This window comes from Hetaerina americana, unplaced genomic scaffold, assembly GCF_022747635.1.
Source record: "Hetaerina americana unplaced genomic scaffold, ioHetAmer1.1.p SCAF_11, whole genome shotgun sequence".
NCBI classification, from domain to species: Eukaryota; Metazoa; Arthropoda; class Insecta; order Odonata; family Calopterygidae; genus Hetaerina; species Hetaerina americana.
Genome location: NW_027286181.1, coordinates 14108728 through 14132947, shown reverse-complemented (window position 1 = coordinate 14132947; position 24220 = coordinate 14108728). Strand labels below are relative to the sequence as shown.

Here is a 24220-nt window from a genome sequence, read left to right as displayed (position 1 = left end):
TGAAAATAAGGGTGACAGTTGTAACCATTACTGTGGTTTCTAGTAAGCCCCAGTCCGAGATGTTTTAAATTGTTATATTATATTCGCCATAATTTTTATTCTAAGACAGAAAGGGGAGTTCTTCAGACGTAATAGTATTTGCTCTCTTAGGTGATTTTAGTTGAGGGAATTCAAATAATGCGCTTTCATGGAGTTAGTTTTTCAATTGATGCACGAAATGCGAAAATTGCTGGACATGATCGAAGTGCAAACCGTGTGAATCCATGTGAGGGTACATAACCTTTCCCTCGTGCGTTGAATCGATCGTAGCGCGAAATGGAAAATTTAATTGACTTGTTCCATACAGTGTCAATATCACCTTGGCGGGAAAATTATTTGAATAGTTTTTTATCTGGATGTTCTGAGCACCAAGTATTTATTAGAAATGTAAGTTAAAAAATGCGAAATCCTTTTCTTAGAATGAATATAGTCTATGTTTTAAATTTTCCATTAACACTTTTGTGTATAGAATACTTCAAGGTTGGCCCAGATTGTCGCGGATATTAACTCAAAGCTAAATGACGGAAATAGCAGGTACAGTTTAAAGTTGGAATATTCTCATGCAGTCATGCTAATCCATTTCTTAGTTGTACGTTTTATAAGTAACAGAGGTATGAAATGATTAAATACTTTTACAAAAGATAACAACATGCACAATGAAGTTATCATTTATGGGAGTTATGCCATGATTTGTGGTTCGCAGGTCCGAAGGATTGCTACTTTTAAGAACGTTTTTGTCACAGTGCCCAGATGAAATATTTTCTCTGAATGCCTACTCTTGGGCATCGCAAGCACTCAGTGCAACAGAAAGGAAGTTGAATGAGAATGACCAAAAAAAGGTTATATCAGATTTGCCTTTTGCAGTTTTAAGTAAGTATGTTGAGTATTAAGATGGTATAGTAATGCCTTTCTCCCAATGTTTTTTTTATACTTAGAAGTGAATAATGCCCAAATTATCCTTTAGAGCAAATCGTCGAGTTTTCCGGCCCGTTTCCAGTAGTCACTAGGCAGTTAAGTCTGGTTGTGTCTAAAATACTTCGCCTGTTGACTGGGTACGAAATCCAGGTATGCTCTCGTACTGCTTTACTGAATTTTCCATAATTATTATTTATCATCCAAGTCATCCGAATTTATATGTCCATTTTTATATTTAACTTTAGACGTGAGTGAGTACTCAAGTTTGATGTGAACCTGTCAGGAGTAATTGAGCATTTATTCAATATTGATTTCAACGCCCTTTCTATGTCGCCATTGAGTAAGCCTGGGGGTCATTTATCCTGTTCTATGTCTAATTTTGCTGGTCTAATTTATTTATACCGTCATTCAGTTACACGCTATATTCCCCATCTTTTTTTATTCAATTCATATTTTCCTGACTTATGCATTATTGTTTGCCACGATTTCCCTTCTAATTTCCTGACAGGGTTTTAACATTACTGTGTAGTACACCAATTTCAACCTTCCTCTGCAGACTTTATATTTAATAGCACTGCATTTTCTATAATGCTTCTTTTGCTCTATTTGTTACCTTGTTCGGTTAATTATTTAACTCTTTAATAATTTAGTCTACCTAAATCTCTGTTTATATTCTTCCATTTCCTTCTCTTGTTTTTCTAATTCATCTCATCCAGCCATGATTTCGATGTCATTTGCCCTCGGTATCCCGTCATTGATACGTTCCTAATTTTCCTCTTTAATACCCAGCTCCCTTTCCTCAATCGCAATTTTTCTAAACCCTGCTGATACTCTTTTCTTGCATTCCTGTTTAATCTTTTGAACTGGATGCCACACTTAATTAATATTAAATAATAGTTTGAGAGAGCCGAGGATACTGGTTGAATTAATCACACTGTTCCTAAAATTATGTCTAAACATAATATAATCTATCTGATATTTTCCTGAATCGCTGAGCATTTTCCATGTGTACCTACACCTTTTGTGTTGTCGAAATCATTTATTTGTTATGATTAACCTCTGTATCATATAGAATCTTACTGCTTTCTCTCTGCAGTAATTTCTTGTTCCTAAACCGTGGTCCTCTACCTAACCACCATCTTTTCCCACACCTACAATCACATACCAATCCTCCATTACTATGGGGATTGAGTTGGTGTGGTGGCTACTGTACTGGCTTTCCACCCAGATGGCCCAGGTTCAAATCCCGGCGGCATCGAATATTTTTCAGTGGTATCTCCATCCCTTCTTGCTTTTTGGAGGGCACTTTGTGAGTGAGTAAGTCCCATCCATCGGAAGGGATGTTAGGCATTGGCACCTTACGTTAAGAGTAGGTAGATGCTGGGTTTCCCTTCATCATTTCCTGTCCATCCTAAATGGCACAAATGACCTCAGCTGTTGATTGCTTTCCGTAAATATCACTACTAGGGTCACCCATGTCAGATAGGTTGAAGGGTAGGAGTCAAACAAAAGGTAGTCCAAGCAGTGTCTATTCCTTAATGAGGTAGCTGCAAAGGTGCCTGACCCCAGTGGGGCAGCCATTTAGTGTTGGTGTCACGTTAGAAACATAATTGAGGAAGAAATCAGGAAACCATCTCAATTGTTATTCCCAAAATTTTCATGATAGACAGTAAAGAGGAAACTAGTCCTGGCAACTACAGGAGAGGCTCAGTTGGTCGTGTATTGTGCCGGGCAGTAGGAAAGGTAAGTTAGCGTGGTTGTCCCACAAAATCACTGCAATGTATAGGTCACAGTAGGAGCACAGAAGACAACTGAATTAGTTTAAATAGGGACATGGAATATTAGGATGATGTTGAGGGCAGGAAAATTAGAGAATATAAAGTAAGAGACAGAGAGAGAAGAAATATAGATGTCTTAGGGCTGTGTGAGGTTGGATGGAAGGAAAGCAGGGATTACTGGAGTGATAATAATAGAGTAAAATACAGCAGAGGGGATGAGAACCAGCCAGTGGTTACAAAAATATTGAATATAAATGAAGGAAGAAGTGTAGTTAACATTGAACAATCAACTGATGGAATATTTTTAGTAGAAGTAAAAGCAGAACCAATGAACTTGGTCATTTCAATGCAACAATTTCAGAGTGTAAAAATCATTCGCCTTGACTGGGACTCGAACCCAGATCCCTCAATATCCGGTCGAGTGCTTTAGCCACTTAAGCTACTGAGGCGTCCTCTTAAACTCTGAAATTTTGGGGCTTTTAAAGGAACTAAATGTGACGAAATACCATACATACAATGTCACAGGCATTCGTAGTCGTGCGCGACGTGCCACTGTCCATGAGGTTAAAGCCAACTTTAAACACTTATGGTGTTTATACTTTGTATAAATTTATATTTTATCGAGTTTAAACATCCATGGCATGTGCTTTTGCCTCATATTTGTGCTTAGAAAGTGGTATTTTGAATGTGTAAACTTGCAGTTATTACTGACTCTTATTTTTTGAAATTATACATTGCTTTGAGTTGGCTAGTGGTGGTTATCAGGTATAAGGTCCTTTAATGATTGATACCATTTCACACCCTCCCCTTGGACTACAATCTTGACTTGGAAGGGGATTTAGGGTCTTAAGAAAAGAATAGTGATAACTTTTAGCATTTAGAGCATTGTTTTGTACAACACAGAAATGTGTTCATTTTAGCAAGATGATCAGCTTAGACTGGAGGCTTTTAAGTCGTGAGTGAAGAGAAGAATGTAAAAGGTAAAATGGATGGAAAGGAAAACAAATGAAGAAGTACTAGGTATGGTAATAGGGGAGGGGGTTGTTATGTGGCATCAAAAGGAGGTAGGAAAGGTAGACGCAGACTATGTTGATATGCGATGGCAATGTTGAAGACTGTGATAAAGGGAAGGAATTTAGGAAAGTGAGAAAGGAGGTATACAGAATATAAGGGTTTATTGTACTGTTGGGTGTCAGTTTGTGTTTTGGACAAGGATAATAAATGTAGGGGCATTAAGTTTTTGACCTTCCAAAACTTGTACTCCACACTTCTGTAATTTATACTAAAATTATAGTCACTGTACTACGTGTAGTTTCACTTTTGATGTTTTGTTGAAAATGAAACATGTTATCACCCTGGAGATATCAAAGGTGGTAAATACCTAGTAACAGTTTTTCACAGTCCGAGCAGCTATTCTGTATACCTTGTTCAAATTTTTAACAATTTCATAGGATGCGTCGCAAATGCTCGCAGTGTAGTCAATGCATTTTATTCTAAGTACCAAAAAGTCAGTTACTGTGGTGATGAGCATGCATGGTTTTTTTTTATTGTAGTTTCATGTCTGTTTGTATATGAGGAGTGCATGATGCATGTCAATGCAGTTAATTAAGAATGCTCTTGACACTCATTATTAATTTTATTCTATTTTTTACAGGATTTTCTTGCAGATGGTCAGTCCTCTTGTGTACTTCTACAGTGCTTGCAGTCATGCATGAAATACTATAGTGCACAGTGTGTGGCTTTCAAGGTGGTTATTGTAAATTAGTGATAGTTTTTTTGCGTGATAATAATAAGCCTTAGTCACTTACCCACAACATTTTTTTCAGGGAGCAATAGAAAATCTTCTGCTTGGTCTTATTTTTTGTAAAAATGAATCCGTTATTCATGAAGCATCCAAGTGTTTCTTGCTGTTAGCCCTCATTAATCCGGGTGTAGCAGTCAAAGCACCTCAACTAACTGGTGGAGGAAATAGTCTGTGCACCTTTTTGTGGAATGAGAAGTTAAGAAGGCTTGTGGCCACTATGTATTTTGCACTAAATGAGCTGTATGCAAATTCGCCAAATTTCAAGGTAAGATCTAATTAATATCTGTGCTTTTGTTGTGCATATCCACTGTCAACAATAGCATCTTTGGGAAAAATGATTAAATATTTCATGCACATTTCTGTGTAAGCATCTATTGTTTTGCTGTTTCTGAAAATAAGTTTTCCAAGACGTCTATTTTAGTGGTCTTTTTTTAAAATGAAATAATCATTAACCTAATGAGTTGAAATAATGGAAAAGAATGAATAATTTAAGGAACTATATTGATTGTACAATTTCTCATTCATTAGTTTAAAAAAATTGTACTTAACTATTGTAAATTAATTTATTGGGTGTATTGACTTTAATTAGATTTATTGCCATAAATTGCCATTTTTTTAAATCAATTATTATGTTTTCTAGCTACTGTGTAATTTAGTCAATGTATTTCATGGTGAATTATTTGATAAATAAATCCTTTTATGTGATGTGGCATCATTAATTTCAACTGAAAAAAATTATTCAAAATTGCTCTTTTGCAAAAAGACAAAATTCTGATGAATACTTAAAAATGTATATTAATAAAAACCAGGAGTTTTAAATGATAATTTAAACTCATAATTTTGATTACTTTTACAGTGGCAGTACCCCTTTTTTTTAGCAATATTTTGGGTAGTAAAAAGTGAATCCTATATGCCAGCAATTATGGTACCTACATTCTTTGGTGGGTTAAATTTGAATTCTTAAATGTTTTGCCCTGAGATTTTGCCCATGATAACAAAAATATGCTTACTCGCACGCTTTTGTAGGCATTACAAAAAATGTTCAGGCATGAGTATTCCTGTTGGCATTGGAAATATCTGTCACATCTATATTTCTATTGAAGTCCAGGAGTACATTTTGTCCTGTAGGCCTTACTTTTCCCTTTGATATGTATGGAAAAAGTAAAAAAATATAACCAGTTATATTTTGAGTACTGTAATTAATAGTTATTCTTTTTTGTGTGTGTCATTAATGTTTTGTCAGCTTCTTTAGATATTTGGATTTCACTTGAATAGGAATCATGCAAACACATGGGCGATAGCATAGTGAATATATTTCTGTTTTCAATTAGTAAACAATTGAAAAACGTTTTAATTAAATTTTGTAAATAAATGGAGGAATTTCTTGCCATGGATTTAATATTCTTGTTTTAAAAAGATAAGGGAGGGTATGGAAAAAAAATATATGCATTTTTTGTTTCTTAATTTGAAAATTTTTTCTTATTCTTGATAGAGATCCTCGCTGGAAAGTGACAAGCTTGATGTACCCCTTGCAGCTGGAGAGAATTCAGTGCTGGCAATTCAGTCTTCCGCAACTTTATACATCAATCTTTGCCATTACCTTTCCACCATGCTGACGTAAGATCTTATGAAATGTTACCTTTTAAGTGTATCTTGATATGAAGAAAATTGCTCAGGAGTATGATTTTTTATTGTAAAGATATTCTTAGTCAATCCAAGAGAGATAGAAGGAATATATAGAAGAACTGTATAGTAAAGAACTTAGGCCAACAAGGTTAGACATAGAAAGAGGACATGACATTGAGGAAGATAGCTTAGGTTCAGGCATACTCGACGATGAGATGGAAAGGGCATTAAGGAAGATGAAATCAAATAGGGCCATGGGGGTAGACAGCATTCTTGCGGAAATACTAAAATGTTTAGGAAAATGTGGTAGGAAGAGACTAAATGGACTAATTCGTGGTATCTATGAAGAAGGAATCTGGCCGGAAGACTTTGTGAGATCAGTTTTAGTTCCTATTCCAAAAAAGGTAAAGGCTACATCATGTGAGGATTGCAGGACAATAAATTTGATATCCCACCCAGCTAAAGTTGTTCTCAGGATCATCAACAAAAGGATGGAGAGTAGGGCAAATGATTACTGAAGGTATGATCAGTTAGGGTTCGGGAAGGGGAGAGGCACGCACAATGCCATTGCAGTAATGGGTTCGAGAGGAATAGAGAATACAAACAGGACGTATTTGCCTGTATCCTAGATTTTGAAAAGGCATTTGGTAGAGTGAATTGGGAAAGCTCTTGAGTATGAGGGAAATAAGAATAGATTGGAGGGACAGGAAGATAACCCGCAACCTGTATATGTCTCAGACTGCTCAGGCATGAGTGGGGAATGGAAAGTCGGGATGGGCAGTGTTAGGAAGAGGTGTAAGGCAGGTTTGTCCATTGTCACCGGTGCTGATCAACGTATTTGTAGAGTAAATGATCAAAAAAGTATGGGAAGAACTGGAGGCAGGAATGAGAGTTGGAGGGGCATTCATAAAATCAGGTAGGTTTGCTGATGACCTAAGTTCTAGTTTGTCAGTCAGCCAAAGGGTTGCAAGCATTGCTGAGTGAATTTGAATTCAGTGCAATAGATACAAGATGAGAATGAATATAAATTAAACAAAGGTCATGTGATTTACCAAAAAGAAAAAGCTAAGCTAAGCATTAAAATAAAAGGGCAAAAACTAGAGCAGGTTGCACAGTTTACGTATCTCGGAAGTGTTTCAGGCTAACATGGTCAAAATAGTACCTAGGGATGTAAGGAGAAGAATTGCGCTAGTGAAAGAGGCTTTCACTAGGAGGAGGGAGTTGATGAGAGGGACTTTGAGCAAGGATATTAAGAAAAGACTCGTCAAAACTTTGATATGGAGCGTAGCTTTGCACGGCTCGGAAACATGGTCATTGAAGCAGGAGGATAGACATAGACTGGAGGCTTTTGAAATGTGGGAGTGGAGGAGAATGGAAAAGGTGAAATGGACAGAGAAGAAAACAAATGAATTACTTGGTATGGTGGGCAAAGTGGGGTTTGTTGGGAGAAATACTGTGGAGGCAGGAAAAATGGATGAAAAGTGTATTGATATGCAGTGGGATGTTGAAGACTGTTATAGAGGGGAGAATGTTAGGCAAATGAAGAAAGGGCAGGAATAGGATAGGGATGTTGGACGGGATGAAGGAAGTATACAGAGATGAAGAGGGACTTGATGTAGAGTAGGTTGCTGGATTGTGTTTTGTTTGGAGCCACAAAATATTTATTTGGTAGTTATCCATACTAAAAAGACTTGGCACTTTTCCACAGATTTTTATTATAAAGGTAAAACGCATTTCACCGGCATTATCAGGTACAACTGTTCTTAACAAGCACGGCAAAAATATAGTATATGCTCAGGACAAAGTAGGAGGGGGAGGGAAAAAAGGGCCCTAGGGGGGTGAAGGCGATCAGGTGCGTTTAAGGGTTGGTTGTTCCATTTCCAGGCTAGTTTCTCGGGAAGGAGTGGGGAGTTAGACTGGAACAATTGCTCGTTACAAAGGGTTGTGTACGGGTTTGCTAAGTGCCTCCTTATCTCCATTTGCTTGAAAGCATCCATATTTAATCCTTTTGGCAGTATATGTAATATTTCTGGGACAAAGTCACTGCTGTGGTCGAATTCTAGTTGTGGCTATGGATGGGGCTTTATCGCCAAAAGTGGAAGTAAGTTGATCGATGCACTCCTGCCTTGATAATTCGGAAGTCATAAAAAATCATCGCAGAAAAGTGTTGGCAAGTTAACTCTATTTTTTCATTGAGACAAAATTTTTGAGTCCCTCTGAACAACGCAAGTTATGATCAAACAACAAATGTTCTGAAGAAAGTTAACCGTTAAAAGGGTCAAACTTTCTGATAGAAACGTCAGGTGTCTTCTAAAGCACATAGTGTTGTCAAGGCTCAAAATATAAATAGCAACGCTCATAGAACAATAAGTTTGGTTTTGCACACAGCTAAGGAGATACAGAGAAGGATTCCATTAGGCTAAGAAGCTATCAGTGGGAGGGAATTGATGGCAGGGACATTGAATTATGATATTAAGTAAGGATTGGTCAAACACTTTGAAATGAAGTATGGTTTTGTATGAGGTGGAAAGTTGGTCATAGAAGCTGGATGATAGGTATAGACTGAAGTCTTTGAGCTATGAGTGTGGAGAAGGGTGGGCAAATTAAAATTTATGGAAAGTAAAACAAATATTGAGGGCATAGACATGGCAAGATGGCAGGCGAGAGATGAGAAATCAGAAACAAAATTTCAGAGTTTAAGAGGACACCTCGATAGCTTAACTGGCTAAAGCACTTGAGCGGGCATTGAGGGATCCGGGTTCGTATCCCGGTCAAGGCGAATGATTTTTACGCTTTGAGATTGTTGCATTGAAATGCATATTAGCGGATGACTCCGTTAAAAGATACTGTTGTGGTATCTCCCGCAGTTTCTTTGGAATTTGTCTAAATGAGGTAGAAGAGAGGATGATTCAATGCATCATGGTTGGTAATAGAATATTGAAGAAAGTTTCATGATAGTTAAGTGTGTTAGGTTGTGTCATGTTAGGTAAGTATAAGAAATGTAGGGGTGTTCAGTTTGTGTCCATCCAAAATGTACCTTGAACAATAGTCTGTCAATTAAATAAATGTTGCTTTTAACTATTCAAAGAAAATAAAAGCCGTTGAATATATCTTATTTTTTCCTTTATCTGATAAAAAGTAGATTACCAAGGTAAATTACAAATCTCAAGGTAATCTACTAATTCTTAGAATCTAAGATCTTCTCACTTTGTCAAAAATGGTGTGCATATGGTAGAAACACTCATTTTTCACATTTTTTTAAGAAAAGATTAAGCTTTTCACTTTTCTTAGTTTATTAGCAAAAACTCCATTGTTTCTTAATTTAAGTAAGTTGATGGGCTCCTTACTAATGTAGGAAAATAATTTTTATAAAATAAAATACATTTTTTTGTAGGCATTCTCTGCCAGCTGCTAAGTCCATTGCTTTGGAAGAAGTTATGTCTGTTGTTTGCCAGGCATTATCTGTTTCGTGTCCTTCACTGAAGGATCAAGTATCTGCAGAAAGTCTTGCACTGTCAGTTTGCTTACCACAGGTTCATACAGCAACTTTTAACGTCCTTTCCTCTCTCATGGTATGGTAAGTATCAATCTTTCTTTTAGACTTAATCTCAGTAATTAAAGAATTCTTTAGGTTTCATCATAATGTTATGAGTGTTTGCATTTGTGATATTTTGTTTTTAACAGTAATTTTCTCCTTATTCACTCTGAAAAAGTGTATCGTTTTTTTTCATAAAATGATCGTAATTAAAAGTTGATTAATATTTATGATACTTGTTGCTTTGTAAGCATGAACATTTTCACCTGTGCTTTTTTTCCCTAGTTCCAGATATAACCTACTTTTATTTGGACCTCTTATCGTTAAACTAATTATGCAGTCCTTAAAGTGGACGTGCACTGTCAGTGATTGGCCTTCTGGTGTTAGAAAACCATACAGGTAAGTCCCTCTTGAATTATTTAATTTAATTTTGTATGGATAATATCTATGTCATGTTCAACTTTGCGAACTTGGTGCCTTAGCAAGTGAAAATGGTAAGCCCTTATTTCCTTGTTAAAGTTGAGATGAATAAAGGTATTGCCTAGTATAAATGTTTTCAGAAAGAGAATAAAAAACATGGGATGAACTGATATTTCTTCAGCTCATAGTCTTATTAAATATATTATGATATGAGAATTTTTATGTAATGTTGACAAGGTTATTATTTTACATTTTCAGCACACTTCGTTGTTCTGCGTACTCGTGCCTGTCCTTGTGGTTGAGGGTATCCGGTTGTGCTAGTAGTGCAGAGGAAGTGGCAGAAGAATTAGTTGGCATGGCCTTGCGTGATATTGTCCCCTCGAGAGAAAAATTGACTTTAGTGGTAAGTTATCAGGTATCTTTCTAAATACTTCTTCAGTTAAAAATTGCACCGGTCTAGGTTGGTTTGATGGTAGCACTTTTGAAAACTTTTAGTTTTCCATACATAATCTGCAATGTTGCGCCATCTGTTTGGTTTTTGAAAGAAAAAGAAAGAGGATGGCAGTTCAATTTGGGGGGTAGAGATCATCCCTTTTAAGAGGTGATGGCAAACTCAAGAAGCATGGTCATAAATGTGAGGCATATCGAAAAGGAAGAGCTGTTTATTTTATATTTAATAGTTGGCAAAACAGAACTAAGTAGTACACATGCAGTGCTATCTATTAACTTTCTGAATCCACTGAAGTTATTGTTTTAATTTTGCAGTCATTTGCCTGTTAGAGAATACAGATAACAATGTCTGCAAAAATCATTGCTCCTCTCTGCTCCTCATTGATCAGTTGTGAAGTGCATACTGCGATTCGATTTTTGTGTGTAAAAGGTACATTAGCTGTCTGAATTCATTGGGAGTTGCACCTATTTTATGGACCTACGTTAATGAGTGGTGGAAAGGTCAGACTATGGTGTTGAGACTTCAAAAATGGCCACACAAATGTGCACGATGAAGAGTGGAGTGGCACACCCAGCATCTAGAGAGATGGAATTGTTCAACTAGTGAACCAAGAACTGCTATCCGATTGATAATTAGTGCTCTGAATGATAAAATTTCCTCCTACTATTTTCTCTTTATTTACTTGAAACAATGACTTGATGGACTATGGTTTGAAGACGACAAGGAATCCAAGACTGTGATTAGAAACATGAAGGCTTTTGGGAGATTATCCCATCAATAAAAACATTTTCCAGTGAATGTATATTTATTTTCACTCTAATCCAAAAACAACACTTAGGCCTTTTTTACATTGGAAATTAAACAATGATGTAACAATGAAAATAATAACAAACACCCAAGTTCCAGCTGGAGAAAAACCCCACCTAGGCGAGAATCAAACCCGTGGCCTGTGGGTTGGCTGGGTAGGACATTACCCTGCTGCCACCGTGGCTGGCCAAGCTGCCCTTACTTTTCAAATATGCCTCGTGGATACATGATAGTATAGAGAAACATTTGTCATGAGGAGGTAAAGAAAGAAAGAGGGGACATTGACGGAATACCCTGCAAACTGCTGCAAGGGTGAGTAATGGCTGTAGCCTTTTATGCAATGAGTATGAGGGGTCTTGAAAGCCACTGTACAGAAATACATATCATGTATTTTTTCTGTTAATGATGTGTCAACCATTGGAATTTACAGTATTTCTAATGGTGTTCTTAACTATATTTAGTGATCTTCTCACGCCATGGCAGCAGGGGTGTTAATGTATGCTTCTGTAAGTGTGATGACTAGAGCGCTGGGTCCACAGTCCTTTAAGACATTGATTATCTCCCCTCTGTAAACAATTTAAGCCGCTCTCTAGGTGTTTTTTGGGAACTTGGTCAAAAACACTGCCTAGAATTGTAAACTAGTCCACCTGGTCTACTTTTTACCCTCCTATTTTAATGGCCAACCATGCTTTCTGCTTCCTTGGAAACCTTAATACCTTCATTTTGTTTGCATTTTTCTCATTCCATACCTGTTGGACTAATTTTCTAACATTCTTAGCTAATACTTGTTATCACTTGGCTGACTGTCAAACTGAGGCATGATCATACACAAACCCTCAAACATCAAACAAATGATATTATGTATTCCCCACCAATTTCATTCCTATCCTCACTTCTTCCCATGCCTCTTTGACCATTTCCTCTTTATCTTCCTCATTTGTCTCCCCCTCTGTCCATTTCACCTTTTCAATTCTTCTCCGCACCCACATTTCAGAAATCTCCAATGTACGAGGTCTGTCGATTGAATATGCAAACTGATGCCATAAAACTTCATTTTGCAAAATTTAGTCGAAATCGATTTTTTTCTCCTTCAAAGTGCTCTCCATTCGTTGCTGTGCACTTATTCCATCTTCTTTTCCAATGTTTAAAGCACTCTTGGAAGTCCTCAGCAGTCAGGCTTTTTAGTTTTCTCGTCGTTTCTTGTTTTATTGTGTCCACATCTTCCCAGTGATGTCCCCTCATCAGATTTTTGCATTTTGGGAATAGGAAAAAGTCACGGGAGTGAGTTCTGGCAAATGAGGAGGATGATCAAGGATGGTGATTCAATTTTTTGCCAGAAACTGGCGAACAATTAATGCTAAATGTGCACGATTTTTGCCCACATTTTTTTTAAACCCAAATGTTCGGTAAAAATGGTGTGCACTGTTGATTTTCCTAAAATGAGATCATCAGCTATCATTCGGACAGTTTTTCACCGATCAGTAAAGACCAGGGACGAGATTGCACCAGTTAGCTTGTTAATTTTACAGACTAAGTATGCCTATCCTCTTGCTTCAACGACCCATGTTTCCATACCATAGAAAACCACACTCCATTTCAAAGTTTTTATGAGCCTTATCTTAGCATCTTTAGTCCTCATTCCTTTTATCAATTTTCTCCTAACAAAAGCTTCTTTGTCTAATCCAATTCTTCTTCTGATGTCCCAGCTACTTTGATTATCTTGGTCCAGAACATTTGCGAAATAGATATACTGTCCCACCTGCGCTAGTTTATGACTTCCTATTTTAACATTTAACAGCCTTCTTTGGTCTTATAACCAGGTCTGGTGAGTAGCGTGGATGGGGAAGCACAGCAGTCTTGTTTCCATCCTTCTCCTCATCCACATGTCAAATATTGTAGACCTTGGAGAGGATGGTGATCTTTATAATAGTAAAATTTTCAGATGATTATTGGTTCACTCTTATACAAGACTTCGAACGTGAACACTCCACCTCCACCATTATGTAACCCAAATTTTTCCATGTAATCTAAAACTTAAATTATCTTTTTTGTTGGATATAGTCTGGTGATTATACGAGAAAAAAACTCCATGGAAAACACCGTAAGCGGCAGAAGGTTGAAGCTGTTGAGAGTAGTATTACGGATAAATCTTCCTCATCTACACCTGGTTATAGGTGTGCTCTTGGAAATGGTTCAGCCAATGCTGACATTTGCTGTGCTGCCTTGAATGTCCTTACAAACCTTCTGTATTCTGTTGGGGCCTTTATTAAGCCAAATCAACATCAGGTAAGCTTTTTTTCATATTTGGTTTAAATGATTTTTAATTATTTTAATTTGATAACATATGGTAAATCGAAAGAATGTTACTGATTAAAGCCATTACAATTTTTTCTTATATATAGTGGAATATCAGTAAAAATGAAGTCTGTGGTCTTAATGCATGATTGAAAAAATTGCATTATGATGATGGAGAGTGCAATGGAAGGGAAGATGATCGCTATTTGTGGTTTAATATATATTAATAAAGTTGCTTTTGATCTCTATATTTAGAGAAAATAATAATGTCGTTGTAAGAATGTATCCAAAGAATCAATGGTGTGGGCTGTATTATATTTAGTGATTAGAAATGCTAGCTTGAAGTTTTTAGTGTTTCCTGACTCATAGTTTAGGCTACCGAGATGAACTTTTTGAAATAAAAAAGAAGAGCTGTTACTATCGTGATTAAATCCAAAGTAAAGTTACTCAATATTCTGTTGTTTGCGAAGGTGAAATATCTCCGACAGAGCATTTCTCATTCTTGTATAGAAAGTACTTGAGAACATAAATTTTGGATTATGAGTCTTAGAAAATAGGATTACACTTACTCATACTACTAGATATGTCGGATTTTATTATTTTACATGGATTCAAAAAGGCAGAAGTGATGTACTACAATATATTTCAAGCTGTGTAATTGCTTTTGAGCACTAAGTGAAACACAGAAGTCAACAAAAACCTGTGTGAATGAAGAAAAATTGTGAGTTATTTTGAACTAATGGAATAATACACTAGGCTGATGATGTAGGTATGAGGGTGATCCCAGAAGTACCCGACCCGACAAAGAAAACACAAAAAGTTTGGAATAAATTTATTTATTTTTCCACATAATCTCCTTTCAGCTCTCTACACTTTTCCCAGTGATGTTCAATAAGTTCAATACCCTTTTTTTTAATAAGAACTGTCTTGCTCCTCAAAATAGCCGTTAACTGCCGACATCACTTCTTCACGGTTGGAAAATCTTTGAACGCTTAGCCATTTTTTCAAGTTTGCAAACAGAAAATAATTGAAGTGGGGCTAAATCTGGCAAATAGGGTAGGGTTTGAGGTAACAATTCAAACTTTAATTCATGAATTTTGTCCATTGCAATAATGGATTTGTGAGCTTGTGCATTGTCTTGATGAAACAACACTTCTTAGCCAAACGCGGCCGCTTTTTCTTGATTTCTTCACTCAAACTTTGCAATAAGTTCACATAATACTCGCCATTGATAATTTTTCCTTTTTCAAGATAGTCAATGGAAATTATCTCACGCTCATCCCAAAAAAACCAACCCCATGACTTTGCCTGCATATGAAACGGTCTCTGTCATCTTTGGAGCTGGTTCTCCATTTTTCATTGTTCCTTTGTCTTGGGTGTGAAGTAATGGACCCATGTTTCAACCATGGTTATGAAACGACGCAAAAAATCTGCTTTGTTGCTGTGAATTTTTGTGGTGAGCAAACACAGCTTTTAATGTCCAAATTTTAAGGAGCAGACTCTCCCAGAGTAGAATCTAGTTCAGCTTTTATATTGGTTGGGTTGAGGCCTTTCAGGTAAAAGTATGGTATCACATAACAGCGACCAATTTTCTCCATTTTCACAAATTCACTCAAAACGTTCACTGTTGATGGCTGCCAAACAAATACTAAACTACATAGTGTCTTTAGTGTCTTTAAATTTAAAACATAAGCTTTATAGATTGCATACTTTCTAATACAGTGATATTTTTCAAACAACTACCACCATCTGTAGGTCAGGCCGGGTACTTCTGGGCATTCCCATGTAAATTTAAGTCAAACTTGTTTGCACTTTAGTTAAACTTTTTCTGCTGTACTGCATTAGTTTTTAATTGTTCAAACCGATTAACTTCCTCCTTACATAAATTTGATACCATTAGTATGCATTGAAAATATGTGGAATGGATAGAGAAGGATAAGGGAAAGTTACCATACATGTGACTTTTCAGGAGCCAAGTTGAAGGAAAGAGGTTGTTGATTAACCAGTAAAAAACTCAGCTGCTCACTAACCTGGGGCATTTTGAATTTCAGCTCCATTGGCCCTCTATTACCTAGTTTTAAACATTAATATTAAAGTTTCAAGAAAGATTTGAGCACATGGTAATTGGTCCATATTTTTCTAGATTCTTCAAGAAAAGACTGTGTCAGTGTTGGTTGACATACAACGTAGCAGCCATTACATCAGCTCCAAGGACATAGCAGGAAGGTTGAATGACACTAATTTGATACTTCCATACCAGAGTGAAGCAAGATGTCGTTTGTGCCTTTACCAGTTATTGCTGGCCCTTGTAATGGAGCCACATAGTCACAAGTGGCCTCCTCCTGTGGGTCTTGCTGCAAAAATATTCGAAACTGGTGCAAATGATCCCAACATGGAGGTAAGTAAGATGTGTATACTCGTTTCTGTCTTAAAGTTTGGTGTCTGCTCTTGGGGGTCATAATCATTTGTGAGTGCATACCATTTACGGATAACCTGTTTTCCAAATCACAGTATGGATTTCAATACAGGAAGTCTATAATCATAGCTTTAGAGTCCATAGTTAATTACGTCGTTAATGAATTTAAATTAAAACAAAGGTTAAGCAGTTTTCCTGAAAGAGGAATGCTAAGCTAAATGTTAAAATAGGAGGGCAAAAACTAGAGCAGGTTGAACAGAGTATTATGAAGTGGTTTGGACCAAAATGGTCCGAGTAGTAAGGATACAAGGAGAAGAATTGCATTAGGCAAAGAAGTTTCACGAGTAGGAAATTGATGGTAAGGATGTTGAGTAAGGATGTTATGAAAAGGTTCATTGAAACTTTGATATGGAGCATAGTAATGTATGGTGCAGAAACTTGGTCATTGAAGCAGGATGATAAGCATAGATTGGAGGCTTTTTAAATGTGGGTATGGAGAAAGTTAAGTGAGCAGAAAGGAAAAAAAATGAGGAGGTGCTAGTTGGGATGTGGGAGGAGATGTGATTGCTGGGAGAAATCCTAAGGAGACAAAGGGAATGAATGTAAAGCATATTGATTGCCAATTAACTCTTGAAGACTGTGATGGAGGGGAGTAAGTTCAGGAAACAAAGGAGCAAAAAAATAGGATAGGGTTGTTGGGAATAATGAAGGGAGGGAGGAAGTATACGAAGCTGGAGAGGGCTTGTTGTAGAGTAGGATGTTGGGTTGTGTTTTGCTGGGAGAGACAAGTTATTTATTTGGTAGTTGTGTCCATTCAAAACCTACCTTAACCAGGAGATTACCTTTGATTCCCTCTCTTCAGATACATCTACTGTGCACATTTATTAGTCTCAATCACGCTGTGTGATCTTGAACAAGGCTTTCATCTGTGTATGTAATTCAATATTACTTTTAAAGTTAGAATATTATTGTGCCCAGGGATTTGAGGTGAAACTATTGAATTCATGTTTGGTAAATCACCACCATTTGGTTCAACTTGATGGCTGTTAATCTGCAGCTCTTAAAGTAACATGTGGTGTCCAACAAGGCTCAGTGCCTGGCCTGTTCTCTATACTGTTCATCATCATGATCAATTATTTGCCCTGCATAATGATATTTATATCAGTTTTTATATGCCGATGACACTACTATAGTACAAAAATATCTACATCTAAAAGATGTGTCATTAATCATTTACATTTAAATGTTGCAGCATATTGTATGCTTTCTAAGATCAAAAATAACTGAAATTGAAACTGCTAAAATACTGGGAATTTATATTGACAAAAAACTCAACTGGAAGAACCTCATCAGACACATGTAATAAACTGAGTAAAGCTGTTAATGTGTTAAGAAAGATCAAATATCTCATTCCAAATGAGTATTGTTAAATACTATTATGCATTCTTTCAATGTCACTAGAATTTTGGTGTTGAGTTATGGTGTCATCTCCTCATATTAAATAAATCTTTCTACTGAAAATTAGAGCCATTTTTTCTCTCCCTAATATTCCACCATCTGATTCTTCTAAGCCTTTTTTTTATTAGGTATGGTATCATGACTATGTTTAGTTTATATATCTTTAAGTCTATAGTTCATGTGAAAGTTAATCTACAAACTTGCCAGTTAAGATATCATGTCTATAACTATACCATTAGTGGTAAAGTGAACTTGAATACCAATTATTGTAGACTGTTTTCAACTTAAAACTCATGTCATAAACATTTCATGAGCATTTGTTTCATAACTGGTTTCCAGCTTCTTTGAAATCAGACTATATCTTTTAATTTCAAGAATAAGGTGTATACTTGATTACTTGCTAGCCTGTTTTGTACAATTGATGAATTTTTTCATCACAATCCTCCTCAATCGTCATCACATTTATGAATCTATGTTTGTATATTATGTACTATTTATCTTGATGCATTTAATATGGTTGTACCATTTATCAAAATGAAGTAAGTACATAAAAGAAGAATGCAATGTATATTTCCACTGTTTTTGATTTACGTGCAACAAGTTTCAATGCTTAGGCTTCATCATCAGGCACAAATTAATCAAGTCGCGGTCGATTTATATACCATTCATGAGGGAGAGGGGGGGTATTGATATAGGGGGGAAGGAGGGCGAAAAAGTGAGGTTGCGATTGCCGTAGATAGGAATGGGAAAGGGGGTGTTAAGCATCAGGAAAGGTGATTGAAAATTGAATACATGAAGTAAATATATTATATATTATCACTGTAAATGCATGCCAAGTTATCACTAAGAGAAAAAAGAGCATTCATAAGTTCATGGTTACATGGGAAGAAATGGAGATGGGAATGAAAGTCTGCAGATAATTCATAAAAACAGATTTATAGATGATCGAGCTTTACCAGGTGTACAAGTTTGAAGTGCAGATTTCAGAGTTATACCAAACAAAGAGCATTCTTTGACAGCATTAATTTTTTGTTTCCATTTAAAGAAAACTGCTGCTGAATCATACCGATTACTTTGAGATGCTTACGGTGAACATGCTCTATTGCAAGATATGTGTCAACGATGGTTTCGGCATTTCAAAAGTGGTGACTCCGATGTTGCAGACAAGGAGCACAGAAAACTGCCAAAAAGGTGGAATCGCAAGAACTGTTGGATGAAGATGATTCACAAACCCAAAAAAAAAACTTGCAGAGCAATTGAGCATTAGTCAGCAAGTTGTTTCTAATCGCCTATGAGAGATGAGAAAGATTCAGAAGAACGGCAGATGGGTACCTCCTGAGGTGAACGACAGGCAGATGGAGAGGCACATAAATGCAAGTGGAATTTTGCTTGCACAATGCAAAAGGAAGTCGTTTTTGCCTCATATTGTTCCTGGGGATGAAAAGTGGATTTATTTTGACAATCCCAAGTGCAAAAAATCATGGGTAGACCCCAGGCGCACCATCCACATTGACCGCTAGACTGAATCGCTTTGGCAGAAAGACAATGCTTTGTGTTTGGTGAGACCAGAAAGGTGTTATCTATTATGAGCTGTTAAAACCTGGTGAAATGGTCAATACTGAAAGCTACCGACAACAATTGTTTGGTTTGAACTGTTTGCTGCTTGAAAAAAGACCAGAATACCAAAAGAGGCAACTCGTGCTCATTTTTCTTCATGGCAATGCTCCATCACATACAGAAACACTGGTTCGCGACACATTGGAAGCACTCAGCTGGGAAGCTCTATCCCATGCGGCTTATTCATCAGACTTGGGTGCTTCCGATTACCACTTGTTTGCATTGATGGGTCACGCACTTGCTGAACAGCGCTTTGGTTCGTATGAAGGGGTGAAAATATGGCTTGATGAATGATTCGTGGCATAAGGGAAAGATTTTTACTGGCGTGGTATCTATAAATTGCATGAAATATGGGAAAAATGTCTAAATAGCAATGGAGCATACTTTGAATAAAGCTCTCTTTATAATTCTTCTGAAAAAAAAATTTTTAATCTAACTTGTACACCTGGTAGTTATCCTGTCTTCCTAGGGTTGTAATTATAAATGAGCAGATGAGAAAGTCATTACAATTGGTTGTGAGGTTTTTGAGGAATAAGACTTAGTTAAATGTTAAATGGGTTGCCATAAACTAGAGCAAGTGGAAATTTGGTGAGTTTGGCCTATTCCCCTACCTTGGAATTTTGGTCAAAACAGTAATTGGACAATGAAAGAAGTCTTACATTAGGCAAAGAAGCTTTGACAGTGAGGAGGTATTCGAAAATTTGTTGAGCAAGGATGTTACAGACTTGTCAAAATTTTGATATGGAGTGTGATTATGTATGGAATGGAAATATACGAGGGTCATCCGGAAAATAGTACCCGTTCGTGAAATAAAAAGACAAAAGTAAATATTAACAAACATAAAAAATTTTATTTGAAAGAGGATACTTTAAACTACTTCTCAACATAATCTCCAAGCAAATTAAGGCATTTGTCATAACGTGTGACAAGTTTCTGTATTCCTGCTGCATAGTCCTTCGCCGCCAGCTCATTGAGATACGCGAGGGACCCATCTTGCACAAATTTTTGCATAATGCAGATGGTGTTTAACAATTTCATGAACAATTGTTCGAGAAACATTGGGAAAATGCTCACAGATGTCATCAATTGTGACGCGCCGATCGTTCCTCACGAATTCGTCAACTGAGCTCACCAGTTGGTCTGTAATGACAGACGGTCTCCCCGAACGCTCATCGTCGTGTGTGTTCCCCCTCCCCATGTTGAAGTTGCGACACCACCGCCGAACAGACGACTCGTCCATTACATTGTCTCCATACACCTCCTTTAATTGGCGATGAATATCACATGGGCGAACGTTTCTTGCATTGAGGAATTTAATCACTGCCCTCACTTCACAACTGGCGGCGTTCTCAATTTTTTTAAACATTGTAAACAATCACAGAAACAACACAGGCAATGCTAGCGTCACGCAACTTGGCTCAGAGAAGGCAGACAAGCCACTGAAGCTATCTGACCTCGTCCAGCGGCTACTCGCGTCGTCAGCACTTCATGCGGCACGAACGGGTACTACCTTCCGGATGACCCTCGTAGTCATTGAAGGAAGATAATACTACCTTGATCAAAAATTTCCCGGAATTTATTCAGAAAATTAAAAATACAAGTTTATTCATCTAAATCTACATTGTCCCCTTCAAAGTAATCCCCATCGACTGCAACACACTTATGCCAGCGCTTGATCCAATCCTCGAAACATTTTTTATATTCGGTTTTCGGTATGTCCATCAGTGCTTCCTGCGATTTTTCCATTACTTCCTCTCGGCTGCTAAAACGCGTTCCCCGTAATGGTTTTTTAACTCGATTGAACAGAAAGAAGTCACAGGGAGCCAAATCAGGTGAATTCGGTGGCTGTTGGATGGTATTTGTTGCATTTTTCGTCAAAAAATTACGAATAATGATAGCACTGTGCGACGGTGCGTTATCATGGTGCAAAATCCACGAGTTTTCTGCCCACATTTCTGGTCTCTTTCGGCGAATTGCTTCACGCAAACGTCTCATAACGCCCAAATAATACTCTTTGTTTACTGTCAGGCCTTCTGGCAAAAATTCATGATGCACTACACCGTTGTAATCCATGAAAACCGTCAGCATTGCCTTCTTTTTTGACTGAAAACGACGTGGTTTTTTTGGTCTCGGCTCATTTGGTGAACGCCATTCACTTGCCTGATGTCTGGATTGCGTGTCGTACTCATAAACCCACGTCTCGTCTCCAGTAATGATCCTTTTGATGAATGTGGGATCGGATTCAGCCTCGCAAATCATGTCTTTTGCGACGTCAACACGGTCTCTTTTTTGCATGAAATTGAGGTCTTTTGGCACCAACTTTGCTGCTACACGACGGAAACCCAAATCATTAACCACAATGTCTTGGGCGGATCCATAGGCAATGTTCAAGTCCTCCGCTATTTCTCTGATGGTTAATTTGCGGTTATTGACCAACATTTCTTTTACTTTATCAATTTTTTCACCGACTTTCAATGTCGATGGTCTGCCACTGCGTTCATCATCTTCGATTGACTCACGACCACTTCTGAACCGCTCGTGCCACTGGTAAACGACCGTTTTTTTTAGAGAATCATTGCCGAAACACTTTTCCAACATTTCCAACGTCCGTGCGCCACTAAATCCGTTTTTTACGCAAAATTTAATACAAGTTCGTTGTTGCAAATTTAAATCCATTTCTGAAATTGTAAAAAATCGCCAACACACACAGAGATAGATGTACTCTTGGCTACGTAACTTTTGCAAATGTCAAGTTATGACACTAAGATTTAAAGGGAATATCAACAACAGATGTACCAATTTAACAAAAAAAACAGAACTCAAATCGGAACGATGGGAGCGCCACACGGTGGTTATTCCGGGAACTTTTTGATCAAGGTAGTAGGCATAGATTGGAGTCTTTTAAAAAGAGGGTGTGGAGAAGGATGGGAAAGGTGAAATAGAAAGGAAAACAATAAAGAAGTCCTTGGGATAGTTGGGGAGGACAGGGATTATTGGGAGATATCCAAATCCAGTAATTTTCATGAATGCCAGTTCTTTATAAACTTAATACAACAGTTTTTTTTAAAACTCCCCATTAAAATGTAATATTATTTGAGGTAATTGTGTTCTTATACCAGAAAGTATCTTTTTAAGTGTGTTTTAAATTGATATTTACCCCTTGGTAGTCCACTCATGCATGGACAAATTTCAATTGTGGTCTTTGTTTGAATATACAGAAGCATCAAGGAATGTCTTGACAAAAGTTTATGGTATTTGGTGAAGATTCTTTAGTGTGCTTACCTGATTTCTTTGACATAAAATGCAACTCCTTTCTGAATAAAGTTTTAATTCATTTGTTTTATCAATACAGGTGTCAACCTTCTGTTTTACCTCAAAGAGAAGTGTGGAGAGGATTCTTCATCCCTGTGCTCCAACCTTAAGCTTCCCAATTACTGTCAGTGACTCTGACAATAAACAACCGGCTTTCTTGAACTCATTGATAAAGCGGGTCATTTCAAGGGAAAGGTCTGCTCTTGAGATCAACATGGAGAAAGAAGACATGATATTGAAGGAGAAGATGGATGTTAGGGAATCCATTCATGAAGGCATGGACTCTGTTGAAAGTGAAGAAGCAGGGCATTCTCCCTCCTCAGAGTCTAGATCCCCATCACCTGAGGTCATCACCATTGACGACGATGCTCTGAGGTTAAAGGAGAAACACCCAGGACCACAGTCTGTGGGGACTCGTGTATTGTATGGACTTGATAATGGAGAAAAAATTGATATCCTCCCTTCCAATTGTTACATTTTATCCTACAATGATGACAATGGCAAAGAAACTCAAGGAAAAAAGATCAATATGATCCCATTACCACAAAAAAAAATTCATGGCATAGAGGTACCGGGTAGCCATGAACCAGTGCCCAATGATTTAGAACCATCCAGTGCTGCTTCTTCTACGGACAGAGTACTTTATCTAAGGCTTCCACTTCCAGAGGACAAATCTGGTAAGTACAAGGAAGAACTCACTCAACGGGTTAAAGCGAGCATGAATTCTATTGGGGTAGCTGGTGACTCTATGAATGTTGTACTAAATGAAGATGGTTCTGCAGCATTATCAGAAGATAAATTAGTTTCTCAAGCTGTGAATAGTTTTGTATCTGAGCTGGTAAATGGCTGTGGAAAGACGTCAGATGACAAAAGTGATTTTCCTTCTGATAAGACGAGTTGTAATCCTGGGGGAAATAATGAAGGAAGCATTCATGTTGATGTATCTTCTGATGATGTGATGCAAACTGATGATGTGATGCAAGCTGATGATGTACCGGATGGTCCTGAAGCCTGCAAAGAGTCACCAGTTGCAAAGCAGAAAGATTTGGATGAAGGTCATGTAAGTGAAAGTGAGGAAATGATGAGCTGCTTCATAGATGCTGCACCTGACAGTGAATAAATACTAAAAATTATTCCATAAGCATTAGTTAATGCTTTGGAACAATGTCGGCTGCCTTTTCATTATTTACTCCAGACATGATGAACAAGTGTTTTTCTTGAATGTATCATTACACTAGAATACATTTGCCTTATTTGTGTTATTAAAATTATGTGTATGGAGTTATTTCATATTCTTTTCTTGGGCAAGACTGCTGATATGTGAAATAGAGATATTATTTCAGACTATTATTTAAAATGGAACTGCCCACAGGTGTGCCCATGTATTATTTTGTTGGTGTTTTGTAATTACAAAAAATAATTACATCTCCTGTGTATACTTGGACATTCCTTGAAAATGAATATATACATACACACATATATATATATATATATATATATATATATATATATATATATATATATTAGATATATATATATAGATATATATATATATATATATTTGATTACAAAAATCTATTCCTTATTCAAAATTGGCACTTTATTCATTCTTTAATAATTTTACCTCTTCATATTTGTTTGATATAGGTTGTGTGGATGCAACTTGATACCCAATTATGATCAAATTGTGGTCATCGCTAATATTTGCACCCTAGTGATATCTTTGATTGGATTCCAGAATCATTAG

At 37.0% G+C, this 24220-nt stretch overlaps 1 protein-coding gene across 1 annotated transcript; it reads left to right on the top strand.

Annotated features, from left to right (window-relative positions):
• The first annotated feature begins 261 nt into the window (after nucleotides 1-261).
• Nucleotides 262-23942, top strand: LOC139700801 (proline-, glutamic acid- and leucine-rich protein 1-like). The gene is made up of 13 exons (XM_071599223.1): nucleotides 262-426; nucleotides 509-573; nucleotides 743-909; nucleotides 1004-1104; nucleotides 4387-4479; nucleotides 4559-4801; nucleotides 6029-6153; nucleotides 9557-9739; nucleotides 9983-10096; nucleotides 10376-10520; nucleotides 13437-13661; nucleotides 15814-16068; nucleotides 22514-23942. The coding sequence occupies exons 1-13, from the start codon at nucleotides 316-318 to the stop codon at nucleotides 23591-23593; spliced, it is 2907 nt and encodes a 968-aa protein (XP_071455324.1). The 5' UTR covers nucleotides 262-315; the 3' UTR covers nucleotides 23594-23942.
• Nucleotides 23943-24220: the final 278 nt, after the last annotated feature.

Excerpts from the sequence above, each read along its gene's own strand:
- LOC139700801 (XM_071599223.1), top strand. The coding sequence starts at position 316 with ATGGAAAATTTAATTGACTTGTTCCATACAGTGTCAATATCACCTTGG. Across the intron at positions 10,097-10,375 it reads GGTGTTAGAAAACCATACAG|CACACTTCGTTGTTCTGCGT; the intron begins GTAAGTCCCTCT and ends TTACATTTTCAG. Across the intron at positions 16,069-22,513 it reads CAAATGATCCCAACATGGAG|GTGTCAACCTTCTGTTTTAC; the intron begins GTAAGTAAGATG and ends TTATCAATACAG.